The 19,315-nt window shown below is 34.0% G+C and overlaps 2 protein-coding genes across 14 annotated transcripts in view; both read left to right on the forward strand.

Annotated features, from left to right (window-relative positions):
- Nucleotides 1-19,315, forward strand: part of LOC118737668 (UPF0565 protein C2orf69 homolog) — a 579,466-nt gene that overhangs the window by 456,821 nt on the left and 103,330 nt on the right. Inside the window, exon 1 of one of the 2 annotated variants that reach the window (XM_036468347.1) lies at nt 9,179-9,238. The exons of the other annotated variant lie outside the window; for it this stretch is intronic. Within the exon in view, the coding sequence (XP_036324240.1) occupies nt 9,236-9,238 (3 nt within the window). The 5' untranslated portion in view covers nt 9,179-9,235. Of the gene's footprint in view, nt 1-9,178; nt 9,239-19,315 lie in introns of those variants that run through there. 2 annotated transcript variants of the gene reach the window in all.
- Nucleotides 1-19,315, forward strand: part of LOC118737666 (sex determination protein fruitless) — a 132,847-nt gene that overhangs the window by 73,389 nt on the left and 40,143 nt on the right. For 11 of the 12 annotated variants that reach the window (XM_036468342.1, XM_036468340.1, XM_036468346.1 and 8 more), the window contains 2 exons: nt 1,694-2,017; nt 9,109-9,238. In XM_036468342.1, coding sequence (XP_036324235.1) covers nt 1,694-2,017; nt 9,109-9,238 — 454 coding nt within the window. Of the gene's footprint in view, nt 1-1,693; nt 2,018-4,282; nt 5,624-9,108; nt 9,239-19,315 lie in introns of those variants that run through there. The other variant, XM_036468344.1, reaches the window with a different exon arrangement.

Here is a 19,315-nt window from a genome sequence, read left to right on the forward strand (position 1 = left end):
ACATATGTGTGTGAACAATAAGTATTTTAAAAATTAATTTCACTTATTTGATTAATTCGAGTAGAAAGTGGAAAGTGAATTCCGAAAATGTTTTCATCTCGCTTTTTCGAAATCGAAATTTAAAAAGTTTCCTTAATGTAATATAAATCGGTAATTCAATTTCCAAAGATACTCGTACTCCATATATGAAAGAAATGTATTTTCAACAAACAAATCTCGCACGAGTACATACTGTTACAATATTAAAACTTAAATTTCTTTACAATTCATGAATCACATTTAAGAACGCATAACTATAGTATTATTGGTCTCCTCAATGACTAGTATCGAAGAATTGCTTATGACAAACAAATTTCGGCATAGAAGCGACACAGTTACTTTCTTATCGATAGTAAATAATGCTAGATTTTTTTTTCAAAATGTTATCATGTAAAGTTAAAAACTAATTTATCTTATCGCATTCCTAGGCTGAAAAGCTATACATATTATTTAAAAAAAAATATACAAAATATAGTAAAATGTTATAACTTATGACGCAATGAGCAGGGCCGTCGAAATATGCATAAAAAAAATTATTTTAAGTGCTTTAAAAAGTTCGATAAAAAATCATCCGCATACGCCAGCAGCATCTTGCTTTTTCGGGATATGGTACCGCTGCGATTTTTTCCCAGCTATTGTTGTGCGCTGGGTTTGGGACCCGACCAGAACTTAACTCGTAGTTCTGGTGACCGTAAATACTATATATTTCATATTAGCAATTTTTGTAAGACCATGGTTTCTGGCCAAAACGCTTTCCTTTTTTTTTAGTTGTCGATATTGATTATAGTACATATTTTCTTTAAGTTACTTTAATAGAGATATTGCGACCAAGAGCAATTTTCCTTATAACTTCTACAGCTAGGTCTTAAAATCAATTCTGCGCGTTAAATCATTCCGGCAGCCAAGCGATTCTCAAAGCACTTATTAGCAGCCGCAGATCTGTTGGTCATGTATGTGTTCGAGTCCCCTCTATTTATATTATACCAATTATTTATTTTTATATGCAATCCGACTTTCGGAAAAACTTGGTTTCATTAATTCCCCCAAAAAAAAACTGAAAATTTCGTACAGTGTTATAGTCGTTATGGACATCTATAAAGTCAAAAAATGAATTAACCTGAAATAAAAACGTGAAAAAAACTAAATAAAACTAGTTCCACCTACGTGCGATAGTATAAACCGGTATAGCCTGGATCAATATTGGCTGGCACAAGCCCGATAGGAGAAACTAGTATGCGCTTCAAAAAATAACCATAGGGAGTCCAACTCCAGCTACGCAGTTCAGCATAGACTTAACTGGTTTCTCCTATCGGACGTAGTCCAGACCAGTGTGGTCCAGGCTATGCCGATTTATCATATCGCATGTAGTTAAAACAAGTTTAGCATTGGCAACACTAATTTGTCCGAAAATCCGGTTTGGCCAGTAAAATATATATTAAACCCCTAAACTTAAATTTGGAGCAGTTTACTTAACAGTCCGGGTTGTGCTGATATTTCTAAAATATCTATTACAAAATCTCCAAAATGCGGGAACCACAGAAATCTTGCAAAAATCTATCTATATATTTTTTTTAAATTCATATTATTTGCTTTCTTTTAATCGCTTCCTTACCACATTCTGAAAATACATTCCCATACCTTCCATTTTTTTTAGGCATCCTCACGCAGCAATTTCAAATCGAGTCCCGTGCCAAAAACCGGCAGCACGTCCGAATCGGAGGACGCTATTGTCACAGGTGTTGGCGATCGACACGAATCACCCCTCTCCGCCAGTCAATTGAGCGGTAGCGGTGGCGTTCTGGGTGGCGTAGGTAGCGGTAGTGTTAGTGCGATATCCAGTAGTATTGGTCTCAGTCAAGCGCTTAGTATTAAACAAGAATTAATTGAAGCACAACAACAGCAACAACACCAACAGCAGCAACAGCTGCAGCAACAACAACGTGAGACTCATGTACCTATGCCAACTGAATACTTGCCGGTAAGTGAAATAATATGTGTGTACATATGTACTTGCATATGTATGTATGTATGTATGTGAGTATGTATGTGTGCATATGCATAATTAAGTAAAAATCATACATATGTACATTCATTAGCATTTATATTTAAAGTAAAGTTTTAAAGATACGTAGAAAAATATTGAATTGTTTTTTTTTTTTTATCTCACTTTTGTGTCTAATAGACTCTGTCTATTGTGTTCACCAGGGCAATGTTTATAAACATGTTGATGCTTTGCTAGCTTATTCTTTAAAACATGTGAAGGGACCCGCTTAAGCATTATCTAGTCTTTTGAACTGATTGCATTCGATCAAAAGTTAGAAAAAAATCATAAGAATACAAGACCATATGAGTCTAGAATGTTTGACGTATTCTGTATTGGGTCATTCCATGTAAAAGAGGAAAACGGCATAAATTTTAAAATACCTTAACTATCAACTTAACTGACAGAATGTTGCAATTTGAAATTGAATAATTGCGTTGGAGATCTTAGATTTCCTAGAGAAAATCACATGTTCTGTCTTATTAGGATTGACGACGATGTCGCTGTAAGGCGCTCAGAAAATACGCGCTGTCCCATTCAACCGTGGCAATATAATTTATAAAGTTTTATATGTAGGTATGTATGTCGGTATGTCGACCTGAGCACCGAAGTAGACAACTTCTGTGAAACTTTGTGTGGAGTTTCTACCTTGCCCTTAAGAGTTCAAAAGGCAAGAGCGTCTGAATTCCTCAGAAGCCATAAGAATCAATAGGAAGCATACAAATTTTCCTTTTCAATGAGTTTAGTTTTTGTAACCATCAAATACGAACAAAAATAGAAAGATTTGTATAGTTTTTGCAAAATCATACTTTGCTAGAAGAACGACATAACTAAAAGGTTAGTTAAGTGAAGGCAGGTCATTCTTCTCTATTTATTGTGTAAATAATTCAGAAGAAAATTTAGCTTTCTGGTCTTTGTTTTTGAGAAAACGTTCACTATTTGACCAAAGTAAGGAACCAAATAAGGGTAATAGTATACTGGATTCGAATTTTCCTCCATTCTCCATTTAGTTACAATTTATTTTTGTTAGAGAGAAAACCCCCAACCAGCAAGCAGCGATATGTAGTTTTATCTGCAAAGATTTGAAGTAATAGTTCTCAGAGCTTCATACTTGAGCAAGGATCCAGATTAAAATCTGAATTTTAAGCCTTTCTATCAACATGTTTATAAACATTTTTTAGATTAGCGTATGTTGCGTAGTTAGTAAATAGCTAAGGACCAATTTTTATATACATAAGTACATACATATATATATATATATTTATGTATATATATTAGTAAGCACTATGAATTGTTGAGGTTTTTTCTTTTGGACCGGTACGATGGTTCCAAATTCCGTTAATTACTTACTTACGTACACATACCTACATATTCGAATAAGTAAACCAAAATGTTCCTTTATTTTAGAAACACTAAGCGCTACGGTTCACTAACTTTAATGTGAAAAAAATTTTAATTTAACAAAGCAAATTGTTGAACAAAAATTATAAAACACAAAGAAAATGCTTCAAATAACGCCAGCAAAAGCTGTGCGTTAAACAACAGTATTTAGCGCAACTTAAGAAAATGTGGAAATGTCCCATATCGCAAGGATGAAGGATTTACGTTGCTGTTTCATTGGAATAAAAAATTAGAAAATGCTACTTACTTATTATTTATTTACTTAAGTAGTGAAATTATACACGCTAACCCTTCTAGATACTTGCAATGCAAAATGCGCATCGGCCGAGAAAAAGAAAAAATCTGAACAACATTGCTTTTGTAAATGCTGCACTCACTTTACCGCTAGCTCTCTAACGTGTTCTTCTTGCCTAATATGTTCCTTTCCAAGTCCTTTTTGTATGTGCTTCATTGTTTGCACCTTCCTTCATCAGCCAACCCACGAAACGCTCCCAGCACCCCAGCAATGCAATACACACACACACACACACACGCACAAAAGCAAATGCGAAATCCTTTCTCCTTTCCAATAATACCATTTCTACCGCTTTTCTTAAGTTGTTATTGTTGCTTTCATTTTTTCGTTACAATTTTTTTTTTTGTTTATTTCCTTTTATCTTTAATTTTCTCGAAACTTACTTCGACGCCAATATCGCTCGGCCATAACGCACGCGACTTTATCACTGGCGCCACTCAACCCACATAACAACCTCTCACAAATACTCTTGTAAACCAACAATCGCGTCTTCTCCACAACTGCAGCAGGATAAGCGCGCGGCAAAGTATAGCAAGTCACCTGAACGCCAACGTCGTGCGTCGTCTTCGATGTCGGCTACTTTAGCGCCGACGCAACAGCAACTGCAGCACGCCTGCCAACAATTTGAGTTCCTACAGCAGCAAGGTCAGCGCGAGCAACAACAAAACCTGTTGCTGCAACAGGCCGTTCAGGCGCAATTGAAGAGTCTGCAGCAACAACAACAACAACAGCAACGTGAAAAGCAGCAGCAACATAGCCAAAAACATCGAAGCGAAGAGAATTGGTTCACTGCGCAAACGCCGCAGGGGTCGTCACTCACCTCCGCACAGCCGGCGCAACGACTTGTAGCCGATCTCGAGCTCGCTCAAACCACCGCTACTGCGACAGCGACCATTCAGCGCTTGTTGCAACAACAACAACAATATTTGCTTGCCGCCACAGATAATTTTCAGCGACCGCTTACGCCCACCGACGCCAATGCTGGCAAATACCAAGCGTACGATGCGACAGCCACCAAACAATTTAGTGCCGCCGCACTTGGAGGCGGCGCGCACGCTGGCGGCAATAGCAACGCCAGTGGTGGCAGCTTGCGCAAAAGTGGACGTTTCCGCTCTAATTGGCTCTTTCAATTCGATTGGTTGCAATACGATGAGGTGGCGAATACAATGTTTTGTAAATATTGTCGGAAATGGTCCAATGATATACCGGATATACGCACCTCCTTTGTGGAAGGCAACTCCAACTTTCGGCTGGAGATTGTCAATCATCACAATAAATGCAAATCGCATCGTCTGTGCTATGAGCGTGAACAGCTGGAGGTGGATAAATTGCAACCGCGTAGCAAGGAAAGCAGTGTGGGAAGTAATGCAGCAGCAGCAGCCGGTCAGAGTGGTGGTGGTGGTGGTGGTGTTGGCGGTATTCGCAACGTGTCAGTGGATGGCGAAATCGGCGCAATATTGCGTGAGACAATGACCAAACGCAATAGTACACCGGAAGTGATAACGATCAATGTGGGCGAGGATAGCACGTGAAATACATACTGCGTGAATAGATATACATGCCTGAGGGTACGGTCTTCAAACGAAGGCAGACAAGCAACGCAACAACTAAATACTACGTATATAAGATCTCCCGCTGTATTTTAATAATTTTAATAAGTTGTTAAACATAATTATTTATTAAGTTGCGAAACTTTCAACTTTTTCTTCTCTTACGAGTATTTTATGTATAACTTATTATTTGTTTCAAACGATTAACGTGCAAGCACAATTTAGCTGATAACTTTGAAGCATTTTCTTTGTCAGGTTGAACGCAGAAATCAAGCAATACTGTTATTTAAATTAATAAAAAAAACATTTAGAATATCATTCGAAGATTCGATAGATTGTTTTTTTTTCTAAACGGAAAGGCAATTTTATCTTTTCAAATAATTAGATATTACTATTGAAATGAAGTGTTGTCCGTAGGGATATTATACAAATGACGTTTAGACCTTGTTGGATTATGCAAAAAAAAAAAGAAATCGTGGGAAATTAAGTCAAAGTCGAAAGTAATAATAACAATGTGGGTCTCACTATTCAGCTCAAAAGAATAATATATCAGAAAAATTCCGACCTAGTAGTTTATAAGTAAATTTAATCCCCAAGACTATTTGCCTACCGAAAGTGTAGAAATAAAATTATATTGTTCTGTCTGGTTATAAGGTTATCAGGTTATCTGGTTAAAACTTATTATCTATAGTGAATTTTATTGTTGTAAGCTGAATAAAAAATTAGCAACATAACCAGATAACCTTATAACAATATAATTTAATTTCTGACTAAAATAGTAAAAAGTCTTTCGTAACACAAATGAAAGACAGATGGCAAGAATTTCGTTATTCTAGGATAAAAGTTAAAAAAAGTCGCAATGACTGGGTGAGCAAAGTATGGGCGTGCCATTCGAGAGATCCGAGTTCGAGTCTCAGGCAGTGGACTTTTTTTATTTTTTTATCAAAATATTTTTTTTTCTTTTTTAATTAAATTTTGTTTTAATTTTTCGTTATTATTGTTTTAAAACGAAAAATATATATTTTTAATTTCATTACTTTCTTTTTTAATTTTTTGTCTTCCTTCATTTGTTTGTCTTTTAATTTTTAGATGTTATTCTTTTAAAAATACACAGTAATATTTTTAAAAATTTCTTATAATTTTTAGGAACTTATTTAATTTTTGCCTTTTTCGAATTAAATTTTGCTTCTTTTAGTATCATTTTATTTTAATTTTTAGCTTTAAATGTTTAAGCAACAAAAATTTTTTTTTTGTAATTTTATATCATTTTTATTAACTTATTTATTCCTTCTTTTTGAATTTAATTTTTTATTTTGTTTCTAGATTTTGTTTTAAAAATATTTTTTTGTTTTTTAATTTTTAAGTACCTCTTCTTTTTCTCATTTCATTTTAAGATTTTTTTTGATTTAAAAAGAAAAACATATACGTTTTCAAATTTCATCTAACTTTTTTAATTTTTTCTTATTTATGTTTGCTTTATTTTCATTTTCTCCTTTTTTCTTTTTTTTTTTTTAATTTAATATTCTTTTACTTATTTTGACAAGTAAAATACATATATACATTTTTTTAATAAGAATATACTTATTGCTAAAAGGCGGACAGCGTAACGCAAAGACCTCCTCGTTAGCAGATCTTTCAATTAGTCTTTCGAAATATAGTTATAGTTGCCGGAATTGACAATTGTCTTACGAAAGACTGTGGTGAGGTGAAAGACAGCTTCAAGAATTTTCCTTGAAATTTACCTATGAACTACTGTTAGATCGATATTTTATTCTTCTGAGCAGAATTAGTATACACTTTTTAAGAAATCAAAATATTAAATGGTCTTGATCCTACCTATGCCAAGTTTTCCTAGAGGTCAGGCTGGTCGTTTTTTGTATCCAGCTTACAAGCGGCAAGAGGCTGACTGACCCATGCATTATTCTCCTAGAAGTTTCTACATGGCCGAGCCCATCTTGTAAGTTCGTCCATCATAGTTATCATCTACATCCCTGTGAACGAGAAGCCAAATGAGGTTAAGGCTGTTCTATTTAGCCATCTTCTGCAGAGATCGACGATAGACCAAACCTAACTTTTTAGCTAATCGCAACGGAGCTTTTTGCAGCGTGGCTGTAATTGAAAATGAATACATCTTTACCAAATGTATCGTTTTCGAATTTTTTTATAGCATCTTTATAGCCAGCGGAAAAATATGGTAATCCTGCTCCTCATTAAAGCTAGATATCTGCAAAGATGGTGCTCTACTGTTTGCTGTTCACTTTCGTTCCTGCAGTTTCTAAAGAAGTCGTTGTAGGCGATGCCTAATATTCTGGCTTGGGTTCCAACCAACCCATGCCCAGTAAGGATCGCGACATCAGGACCAGGTTTTCCTAATAAGTTGTGTGTTCTCTTAGGGTTGTACGAGTACACTAGGGTGGACAGAAAAAAAATTTCGATTTCGAAATTCAAATAACTAGTGCGTTTTCCAATGGGATAATATTTGCGGAAGTCCCAAGAACCTTAAAGTTTCCAAAAATCTCTCGAATTATGGTTATTTGATACTTTTTTAGAAGGCAGACATTAAAAAAAATTTTTTTTTAACATACTTTGTATGGAAAAATTGCGTGGCACTGTCAGCAAAAAAAAAATATAAAATAGCCTTTATGCCATTCCCATGCGAATACATCTACCTGAAAAACACTTGCAAAATTGAACAGGTCGGGCTTAGTCCCAGAGAAAACACCTGCCCCAACTCCGAGTTCCGTTTTAGAGCCATCGGTAACAGATGATGTATCCAGGCCGGAGTTTCAAGTTCTCCGCTCCAACCGAAGCTGAGAGTCACGTGCAATTGTATTACAGGTCGTAAGTAATAGGTATTCAGTCTAGGTCTATTGTGTCCTCAGCTTATCGCAGTACCTCACTGACTCTAGAAATTTCAGAATATATCCCGGGGGTAGAGAGCGTATGTGGTCCTCTCTTAGCCATAAGTGCCCTATGCTCATCTCCCTTCAACACTTCAGAAGGAGGTGCAATGGAGTCTCTTTGATAGCGTGACAGAAGCGACATAGGTCACTAAACCAGGATCATAATCCTTGATCCTTGAGTGCTGCCCGGCTATCGCTTAAAATTAGCATCCTCTCGCTTCGATACTTCGTTCGAAGGTCAATCTCAGCACACAGACTGCTGGCATAGGGGCACCGAAAGCTTCAGTCTAGGGCCATAAACACCTGCTCCTATCCCCTCAGGTGTTTTAGCGCCATATGGATACCACCTTAGTGTACTCGCCTGGACGTGCCTCTCCATGATAGAAGTGCTCTAGGTCGCCTGTCTGTGTGTTTCAACCTTATAGTTTTTTTTTCGAAAACTAGTACTTATGCATGTTGTTCCTTTAGAGCAGAACTAAAGAGCGCAGGGAGCCCAGCCTGTCCTTATTCCGGGATCACAAAACCTTACCTTTGCCAAAGGCCTCTCTCGCAAAGTTAAGGAGAGTCCGCTTTGCAGCTTGTTCAACTGATAGATGCAGTGGCCCAAGTTTCAGCATTACGTGAGCAAAAAATTAAGCACAAATCGGTTGACTTTGGTTTGATTACTTGCAATTTTAGATTCTCCAAAGATTCTGATAGCATATTTTGTAGTATAGGTATTTTAAACATATTAAAAAAACACAAACAAATAACTAAAGTAAAAACTGCAACCAAAGATAATCAGAATTAAGTTTCATAATAAAATCGAGCCAATATTAGTATACTTTCTCAGTACAATTGTTGATGAAATTTATTAAACCAATTCTGTCCACCGCACAGCCTGGTGCTTTGAAGCTACACCCCGAAGAGATGTCTCAATTACTATCCACACATGGCCTGCAGCCAGATGGTAGAGAGGATCAGAATGATGGCAAACAACTAACACTGGATCAATCGGACAACATTGATGGTGAGTACCAAAGTACCAATTTTGCATAGTTTTTGTTTTTTTTTTGGTTTTGCTTTTCCACACTCTATCTCTATCCTCTATGTCTCTTATCAATCGAATTATATCGCTCATGTAGTCGAGGCTCTACTGTACTATATATACATATATACCAAACTCAACCACTTAGAAAGTTACACCCCCTTTAGAAAACAAAAAAAAAAAAACCAGTAAACTATATAATTTTTCCTTTCCTATAACCGACGTGTGATAAAACGTCAGGCTTTTATAGTTTGCCCAAAACAAAAAATGAAAACAAAATGAAAATTACTTTTCTAACCACATCATGAATACGAAACGGTTAACGTTCTATTGCAGTTAATACACTATAAAAAATAATATGTAAAATTTGCCGTTGAAATAATTGAATGTATGTATTTGTAAAATAAAAACAATTTGTTTGTTAACTTTTTCTGTTGTAGTGGTTACATACATACATATATATAATGCTAGCCATTAGTTTAATTTATTATTTTCTTTTTGTTGAACTTTTTTTGTTATTATTTAGTTTAGGCTCGTATCTTTTTAGTTCTAATTAGCATTTCATAATACTACATATATATAATATTGGCATATAGTTTGACTTTTTATGGTAATACTAACATTTCGCTTAAAAAATACAGTGTATCGTTATTTACAGATATTTGATAAAATTACTAGACAAACGAAAGTAGATGTGATGCAAAAAAACACTTGCAATTAGATATCGAGTGTCGTAAGCAGACACAAAAATTATTATTTTTCTTTATAAATACAGCTGCATATATAAACTGTTAAGTAAGTGAGTTTTTTACTAGAGCCTTCCTGGTTCACGAATTTAAAAAAAAAATATATTCAAGTGAATATAAATAAACCAACCTACCAAACACATAATAAAAAGTGCAAAAAAATTAACAAAATTTTCGTAGTCGCCGAAAATCCGTTGAATGAGTTCCGCTGCCTAACAATATCGGCGGGAAAACTTACTTAGTCAAAAAAGTTGCGTTAATTAATTTCCTGCTATCCCTAAAATATGTACTTCCTTTTTCCTACACACATACATATGCATATACATTTATTTTCTACATGCAAACATACGCAACTGCATACATACATATGTACCTAAAAACGCGCGCGCGTACTTTTTCTCCAGCTTCCTTCTGTAATTCAATACAAGTTTACTTCAAATGTCCTCTCCTACTTTGTACAGTTAACGAAGAGTACCTAATTTAAATACACACATACAAATATGCCTCAAAGATTTTTATATTATTTAATAACTTAATATAAGGTCTCAACATAAAATAACAACAATGCTACTTATATATATATGTAATTATATTATTTAGCGTATTTATTTTAGTAGTTAGTTGCCTGTTTAAATTTTGCTTGTTGTGTTTTATTAATTTCTAAGCGAAAAGTATCGAATTTTTTTTTTTTAATTTTCAAATTTGGCATCCAAGTACGCATCATAAGTTCGTACATACACATAGTATGTGTGTACATAAATAAATGTTTTCAACGATGAAACGTCCAGGAAATTTGATGAACACCTATTATGGAGCGGCCTGCCGACTGAATTTTAGGCCAGAAAACAGCCTTTCAACACGGACCTGCGCTGCAGGAACAGCTACAACTATTTTAGCTAACTGAGCTAAGTGCGGTTTCCGCAAAGACTAATTTTTCCAATATTGTAGAACATCAATACTTCATTTTTGCCTTGGTTTTTGAAATTTTCATACTCTGTTATGGTACGAATGCATTTTAAAATCTATTGGTATGTGTATCTCTGACTGGTCGTTGTGCACCAAAAAATCGGCTAGGCGCTTAAAACGAAATTCTGCTGAAAATTTTTAAACACAGGGAGCTTTAAGATTGTTTTTTTTTACGTGAGATTTGCCTTATGGCCTAGGCGGGGTCTACTGTGTACAAATTGAATTGATTCTGTCCTTTCTTGAAGTCTTTGAAAATAAAATTTGGTAAAGCAAATATTGATTTGAATAGAGTGGCAATTTCTAAAGGTTGCATTTCAGCTTATTTCCACACTTTTTTTTTTGTGTATCTTTGTGCAAAATTCTAAACTATATTCTTGGTCTTTATCAAGCGCTACTTTTTATCATTTAACCATTTCGAGCTATTTTGCTGGACGGTGACATTTCAGCCTTTTTTCTGCTTAAGTACGTTCAACTATCCTAAAGGAGAAGGACCCGCTGCCAGCGTCTAAGTCCTTGGTAATATCTCCAGCTGACTGAAATTCTATATTTCAGCAGTAAAATCATCGAAATGGCGTAGAGTTTAAGACAAGGTTATTTACATATGTATGTACTGGTATGTACTAGTAAATATATACAAATATAAGATAGAAGAAAATTTTCTAATAATTTGCAAAGTTATGATTTCTCGCAGTTTCCACAATTTTTTTTTTTTATTAAGTAACTGCTCTGTTTCTAATAGGTTGGTGGGAAGCCGTACTACAGAACTTGACATTATAGATAAAGACCGACTCAACGATAACCGATCATTAATTTATCGTCGATATGTCCATGAATTGCGCATTCGAATTCATGCGTACAAATGCGATTCACCCAAAACCTAAATACTTCCCGCACCCTTAGAATATTACGAGTACGATTATTCTAAAAAGATATATTTTTCGAAACTCGGACTTTTTTCCTATCTCAGGCCGCTGTATGCAGCAGAATGTACTGATCGGAACTAACCGAAAATAAAATGCGACCACCCTTGGGGTACCACCTTACCTATAAAAAAAAAATAGGTCAAAAGAATTATCAAAATCGGTCCAAGTGGTCCTTAGTTATGCATAAAAATCTATTCCGGCGATTTTTTAACCGATTTTCCGAGCCAAAGTGAATTTTCTCTCGAGCTGACCATATACATACATGGTTCCAAGAAACTCTCGCATGGCATTAAACTCAAAGGTTTGTCTAGGTCACTCAATATCCAGATATTACGTAATGGAATTCGAGATACGGAAACATATACATATATACTTATTTAGCTTCACCCACTTAATCGTTTCTTTCCGGTTAATTGCTTCTGCTGAATTGATTTGTCCGCATATTTTAAATGTCGGGAATAGTGCTTTGCCTTCAAATTATTTGGGATGAAGTTTCAAAAAATCGTCGTTTTAAAAGAAAGTGTAATGCCGAGTTCCCACAAGTTCGAAACTGAAACGACAAAAGAAATTTGTGAAATTTAAAACACTTAAAACTTACTGACTATTTTGATGAACTTAATGAAGCGTTTATTTTTTTATTCCCAACTTTGTTATTAAAATTTTTCAATTTAATCGCCATTGGAAGTCCGGCATAAACAAATTAAAAATACAAATGAAGTTGCTTCACTTTTGTTTGCATGCTTTAAGTTTCTTATGATTTTTAATCAGAATTTTTTACCATAATTTCACGCAAATAAATGAGACCTTTTTAAGTTAGAGAAATATCGACAATTAAATTAAAAATTCTAGCGCTGACATAAATTTACTACCAAACACAAACTTGGTATGCCTTTATTTGACGTCTGTCCATCTTGAAACAGAAAGCCGACTGCAATCTACCTTTTTGCGTAGTTTTGACACAACAATGTTGCCACCTTAACCGTGCATGTGAGCAAATCTCACGAGTGATTAAATTTTTCGATAAAAAAACGTGTTTTTGGTCGAAAATTGTGACACACTTATCTTGCACCATGCATTATCTTCATTTTGGCAAAAAAGAAAACATTTTCACCGTCTAATGTTGACATTTTGAAGTAACTCAAAGTTTTAAAATTAAAAAACCGCCATTTTCTAATTTGAGTGCGTACTCTTGAAATTTCACAGATATATTGCATTTGATGCCAACATTCATTTCCTCTAATATGAGCATATTATTTGAAAACTTCACAAAGTTATTAAAAAAAAACACATTATGATTTTTCCGAGTGGCAATAAAAAAAAATAGTGATTTCGGTACATCTTCGCCCAAATGAACCTCATAAGGCTAAAATTGTTCAAATTCTTTACTTATTTTTTATTGTACTTGTTTCTGGAACTCCATTGATTGAAATAAATGCAGGAAGAAGCTTTAGCGTTTTTGTTTCTGCCGAGAGAAGGCAGTGACACTACAGAAAAAAAAAACAATAAACACTCGTGCGATTTGCTCATATAACTTCACACAAGCAGCAGGAAAGTATTTTGCTTAGAAATTCAGTCGGAAAAAATGACTACTGAAACTACATATATACATACATTTAAATATGAACAGTTAAATACTTCTCCTTTTTTATTTTAGTGTCAGTTCCGCTTTTATCCCTACCGTATTTGACAAACGCAGAAGTAGTAAATATATCCGTTCCAAGTTTTGAAACTAGCTTTTATTGAGTAGCAGTTTATTACTTTTCCCCCGAACGAATTTTTTAGTATTCAGTTTTTTTGGTAGCTTAAAATCATTAACAACTCGGCTAGGCTTTGTTGCTGAGTTTATCGAATGCGCTTTCATACTGAGTAAAGTTTAGTAGAGCATGATTGTTTGCATGGCCTACATTGAATGGTACCCTTTGCGGCACTAAGCTTTCTTAAGTGTAGTTTATTGTTTGCACTCTTTCATTTCCACTCTATGTACACTTTTCACAGCGGCACATTTGCCCACTTATTTCGCTTCTATTTGGTAATGTTTTAATAAAATTTCTGGAAACACTTTTTCCATTTTTTTATTCTCTTTATATATTTTTTCTATTATTTATTATTTTCTTCTTCTACAATCAAAATTAGTTCTTTATAGTTTATTTCTACAATTTTGACCTAACATATATTTTGTTATTTTACTTAAACTCAATCATAATTATTTCCATTAAAAAGAAAACGATATTAAGCAAAGCGTGTGTGAAATGCAAAAATTGATTGTGCCACTGTTTATCATAATCGTAATACATACTACATATATTTAAAAAAGATAAACAAAAAGAAAAAGAGAAGGTTTACAAATAATTATTAAGTAATAATCTTTATTATATTTTTGCGCTCAGAGTGTCCAAATCAGCCTATTTATCAATTTCGTGACTGTTTCTTCTTCGAGAATTTCGTTGCTTAAATAACTTGATGCTTTACCGCCGATATGAATCGTAATAATTAAAACAATTCTCAAATTATAACCTTTAAAATGGTCCAATATTTTGTATATTTATTTTCTCCCAAAAAAATATTTTTGCTAATTTTATTCCAGTCAAAAATCGATAGTTCGTTTTTTCTCAACGGGACTTCTGCGTTTTTATTACAAGTAAGAGTTAGCATTCCCGTATGTAGTACAGTCAATAGAGGTGATTAGTTGAATCAAAAGTTGGCTGCCGGTTACCATTTTTGAGAAGAGCAGAGTGATCACACCCCTTTCTTTTATTAAGTTTATTTCAAAATTGAAGTTGCTTTTTTATAGCGATTACCAATTTCTAAAAAGCCGAATTTTGAGGGAAGCTGGGTGATCACGCTCATTACTTTTATTATGGTTATTTCAAAAATAAATTCGCATTTTTTGTACCATAACATTGGTTAATTTACTGCTCATTATTAAGAAAAGTGTTGGAGTATTTTTCAATCGGCTAATAACCACGCCTACTTCCCATATATCAGTATTTGAAAAAACGAAACTGCATTATTTTAGTAATAATTAACTGATGTAAGGAGTAATCGTTATGAACAATATAAGTTTTTTTAAATTAAAAAATGGGCGGGACCACTCCGCTCTTTACGAAATTGGTAACCGGTACTAAAACCCGGGGTTTTTCGAGATTGGTAGCCGGCAAAAAAAACCGATTTCCCTTTATAAATCACTGTAGGGGTGCGGTTACCCACGTACGTGTACGTAGCTTAGCGCAGAAGTACAAAGAAACATATCAAGTTTTCTCTTGATAGAAAGAGAGGAAAGCAACGTCTAAATCACGGTCATACGGTGGTGACTTTTTGTTAACTCGCAGAGCCCATAAGATAGACCGTGTCAACTGACACGTTCTCCGCATTTACGTCCGTGGGTAACTGCGCTTTAATCCTTGTAGGAGTAAACACAATTACGACCACTTCGTCCATATTTCTAAAAATCCGAATTTGTTCATTTGTGCGTCAGTGCTATTAGCAGCGATGCGCCAATTAAAAATGTTTCCTTGAGAGATAGAACATTTTTATTTTGACCAAAATATTTTTCTGAACAGCATGGTACCATTTTTATCCAGGTACTTCTACAAATCTACGTTAATTTGGCGATCTAATCTTTGTGCTATTAATAGACTGCAAAAATTAATTTGCTATTTTTACACTACAAACAAAGTCGTTTCATTGCTTTTGTGCTACGAAGTGCATTAATTTTGTAGGTTAAGTGTTATGACAGTTATATATAGATATAATGGCGGGTTCGAGTAGACAGTTGACATATCATAGTTGATTTAGTGATTAGATTCTCATCAGAGATGCCTCGCGATTGATTCTATGATCTTCCGTTAAGCGTCCTTATAACTCTTTCACCTCTTGATACGGTTGAGCACGAAAAAGAGTCAACAATATAACCTTGTTTCCCCACACTATTTGGCATGAAAGAGAGCCAGCAGTAGTAAAGAGAGAGCGCCTAACTTCCTTGTTCGTAATATCATTAGGGGTTTCATCGGCAGGCGGCTTTCAGGCTAAATTTTTTTGGCAACTCCTGTTTTAATGCGGTTCGTAATGAATCGTTTCTAATAACCTTTGTTAATATCAATCACCAAAAAGTTCTTTCTGAAATCTTTTTAAGATATACGACAATTTTATGTTCATAGACCGAGCCTATAGGCAAATTTGCCTTTTGGGCAAGCAACAACTTAATAAAGGCCTTATCTCAGGACGAGGTTGGACACTTTTAGCTATCATAGAGGTTCGCCATACAGTTTTTTTTTTATAAAAGGTCAATCCGCCTCAAAGTAGCTATTTTTTGCGTCCGCATATGCCGTATGCCTTATATTAATAACTTCATTTTCTTGGAAATCGTGGTAAATCTGTCACGATCGTAGTATAATTCTAACAAACAAATACGGCAAGCTGTTAGAAAACAGGTAGTATGTACATACATATCTACCATATCTTATGGATGAGGTGAATTTCTAATTTTCTCTAATTGGCGAGACTTCGAAAGAGCAACGTTTTTAGATTCGCGCCCAAGCCGATAGATGATTATAATAAAAAAATGTAGTTTTCCGCGAAAGTTCAATTGTGCTCCCTTTTGAATATAACCAAAAGCTGTAATTTTATCGAGAGTATCTTCAAATCATAAGATCGGTGAAAAGGTACCAAAATTGTTCCTACTTTTCCATCACTGTATGAAATGTATTTTAGAATTCTTAACATTTCTCGTTTGAGAAGATTCCCTAATCCAAGAAGAGTGTATTCAATGTTGTTAATTAAATTTAAGTGTGTGTCTAATTAAATGTAATAGAAAGATAAAGTAATTTACTTTTCAGAAGTACTAACACCAATGTTGTTGTTGTTCGTGTGCCTGAAATTATCAATATTTTTGTACCGCTCACGCACTCCTCTCTATCGCTATTTCTCTCTTTTAAAATAAGGTTTACTTTACCTAGTTAGATTTTAATTTCTTATTTTTTACTTATGTACTTTAAAAGCGTTTTAATTTTTTTAATGAAATTTTAAGTATGTATTTTTGTGTATATTTCGGTGTTAAAACAAAAAACTAAAATAGCGCACTCCTAAGGAGGCTGGAGAGATTTTTTTTTTAGAAAAAATATTTCCATGGGCTACAGACGTTTTTTTTTTTTGCTATAAAATAAGTTGCGTGGATTAATTATGATCAAATTTTAAACATAAAAAATTTAGTTTGCAATTATAAAATATAAAGCGGTATTCACACTACAGTTACATAGTTAGCCAATATGTAATTTTACTCGAGCAATAAAAATGGAACAAAGACATTAAATAAATTGTATAATTGCGCGCTATTGTGAACGCTTCTATTAATTAAAATTATAACTTGATTTATTATTTTACGTTTTTGTGTTACCTAAATGGCATTCTCATTCTAAACGACGAAAATTGAAGAAGGAATGCATTACAAAATATCCAATCACCGACGAATTGTTCAATTGGAATGAGTCTGTTCCTTGAATTCAGAAGTGATATTACCTACGGTGATTGCGTGTGCGCTTAGTGTGGGCGAATTGCTTTTTGAAAAAAAAAATTTTATCGATTCTCTAATTAAATATTGCGTATATAGGAAGCCAATCATAGGCAAAACATTATATACGAAAAATGCGAATACTCAATTTGGAGTACCATTTGATTACAATTTTTTTTTTTTTTATTGAGAAGTTGAAGGAAGTTATGTGAAACCTTTGGTGGATACAAAATTACGATGAACAATTTTTATTATTTTTCCGTTCCCAAAGAGGTTCATGTTATAGAAAGTTACTGTTTTTATTTTCTTTATAATTTTATTTATTATATCGTCATTTGCGGTTAGAATATATAAGTTTCTTAATATCATGCACATTTTCGTTTCCTCACTTACAAACGATGCTCTGATTTTGAATTATTTAGTTGAATTCACTTACACATGACCTGCTCGTTACATACCACAATTTGTGCCTTACCCTCAGACTGCGTTACACTTAGTACTTAAATGCCACAAATTATTTTCGAATCGTTACTTTGTTTTTTGTTCAACCTTCTATTGAGCCGACTTGTTTTTGTTTCTTAAATGAAACTTTAATTAAATGCTTAGTTTAGCTTATTTTTTTCAGTAAAATTTTTTTAGAACAAAACTTCCTAGCTTGAATTTATTGCTCTAGTTAATAAATATGCTGACTTGAAAATACATATACGACCATCAAATAAAAAAAAAACTACTATAATACTCAAAAAATGCATACATATATTTATATACATACTTAGTTAATATCGATCTTTAATATACATATATACATAACTTATTACATATTAAATTATTATACCAATTGTAGCTAATTGTTGTTGTTTGCATTATTAGTTATTTTAGTCTAGACCTCCTTATAAACAAATAGTTGTGTTTTTTTTTTCATACATTCATACATGCATACATACATATATACTTACTGCTATTAAGCCGTTTACAGACCTATGTGAATCCATATGTATGTATGTATAAGTATGCACTACGTTGAGGGCTGATATCGTCAATGTCAAAGATACTTAAATATGTGATTGGACTTTAGATACAAGTCTAAACAATTTCGCTTGAACATGGAATATAATTGCTTTGCCTCAGATTCAAGTCCTACTTATAGGATTTGTTTCTATCTAGAGTACTTGAAATTTTTTCAAACAAATTTCTGTACATAAAGGATGGATTTCAAACAAAAAATTTAAGCAGGGATAAGACAATGCTTTTTTTTTGTCCAATTTTCCAGAATTCGATCCGAAGTCGTGCATCTACAAACATTTATAATATCGTCAATAAAATCTTGCTGACTAGATATGACTTTTTTCGAACTAAATCCTGAAGTACTACTATATACTATGTTTGTTTGGGGATGATAATCAAAAAGGCTTAAAAGCCAGGACAAATAAAAATCTTTAGCTGAACCTTTTTAAATACGAATCCGAACCCTGGGCTAATTGTCAATAATCATTCACTTAAAAATTAACCTTTTCAACAATTAATAAATCGACTATGAGGTTATGTGAAAAGTCTGACGTGTTGTCAACAATAAGTTTCAACCAAATTCGTACGTACCAAATTGCTTAATCTTTGCAAAAAAAGAATGATCATAATAAATGGATTAATATTTATCATCTAATCATATATCGCGAAGTCGAGTTACATTGGGCCTCCGCACACTAGATTGCTCAGTCTTTGAGTAATCCAACACTCATCTGCGAAAAGGGAATCGATAAATGGGCGAAAATCCACATTTCATCCACTCTTCTTTCCGTTTTCGGATCCATTTTCGAATTTTTTGCGGGCTGGGTGTTGTCCATGTGTGTGTGTGTGGCAGTCCAGTGTCAATTCGTGATTTTCGCGGTTAACTCGTCCACTCTTCCCCTCATACCCATAT

The sequence above is a fragment of the Rhagoletis pomonella genome, unplaced genomic scaffold (assembly GCF_013731165.1).
Source record: "Rhagoletis pomonella isolate Grant_MI unplaced genomic scaffold, Rhpom_1.0 Rhpom_scaffold_00004, whole genome shotgun sequence".
In the NCBI taxonomy this organism is placed as follows: Eukaryota; Metazoa; Arthropoda; class Insecta; order Diptera; family Tephritidae; genus Rhagoletis; species Rhagoletis pomonella.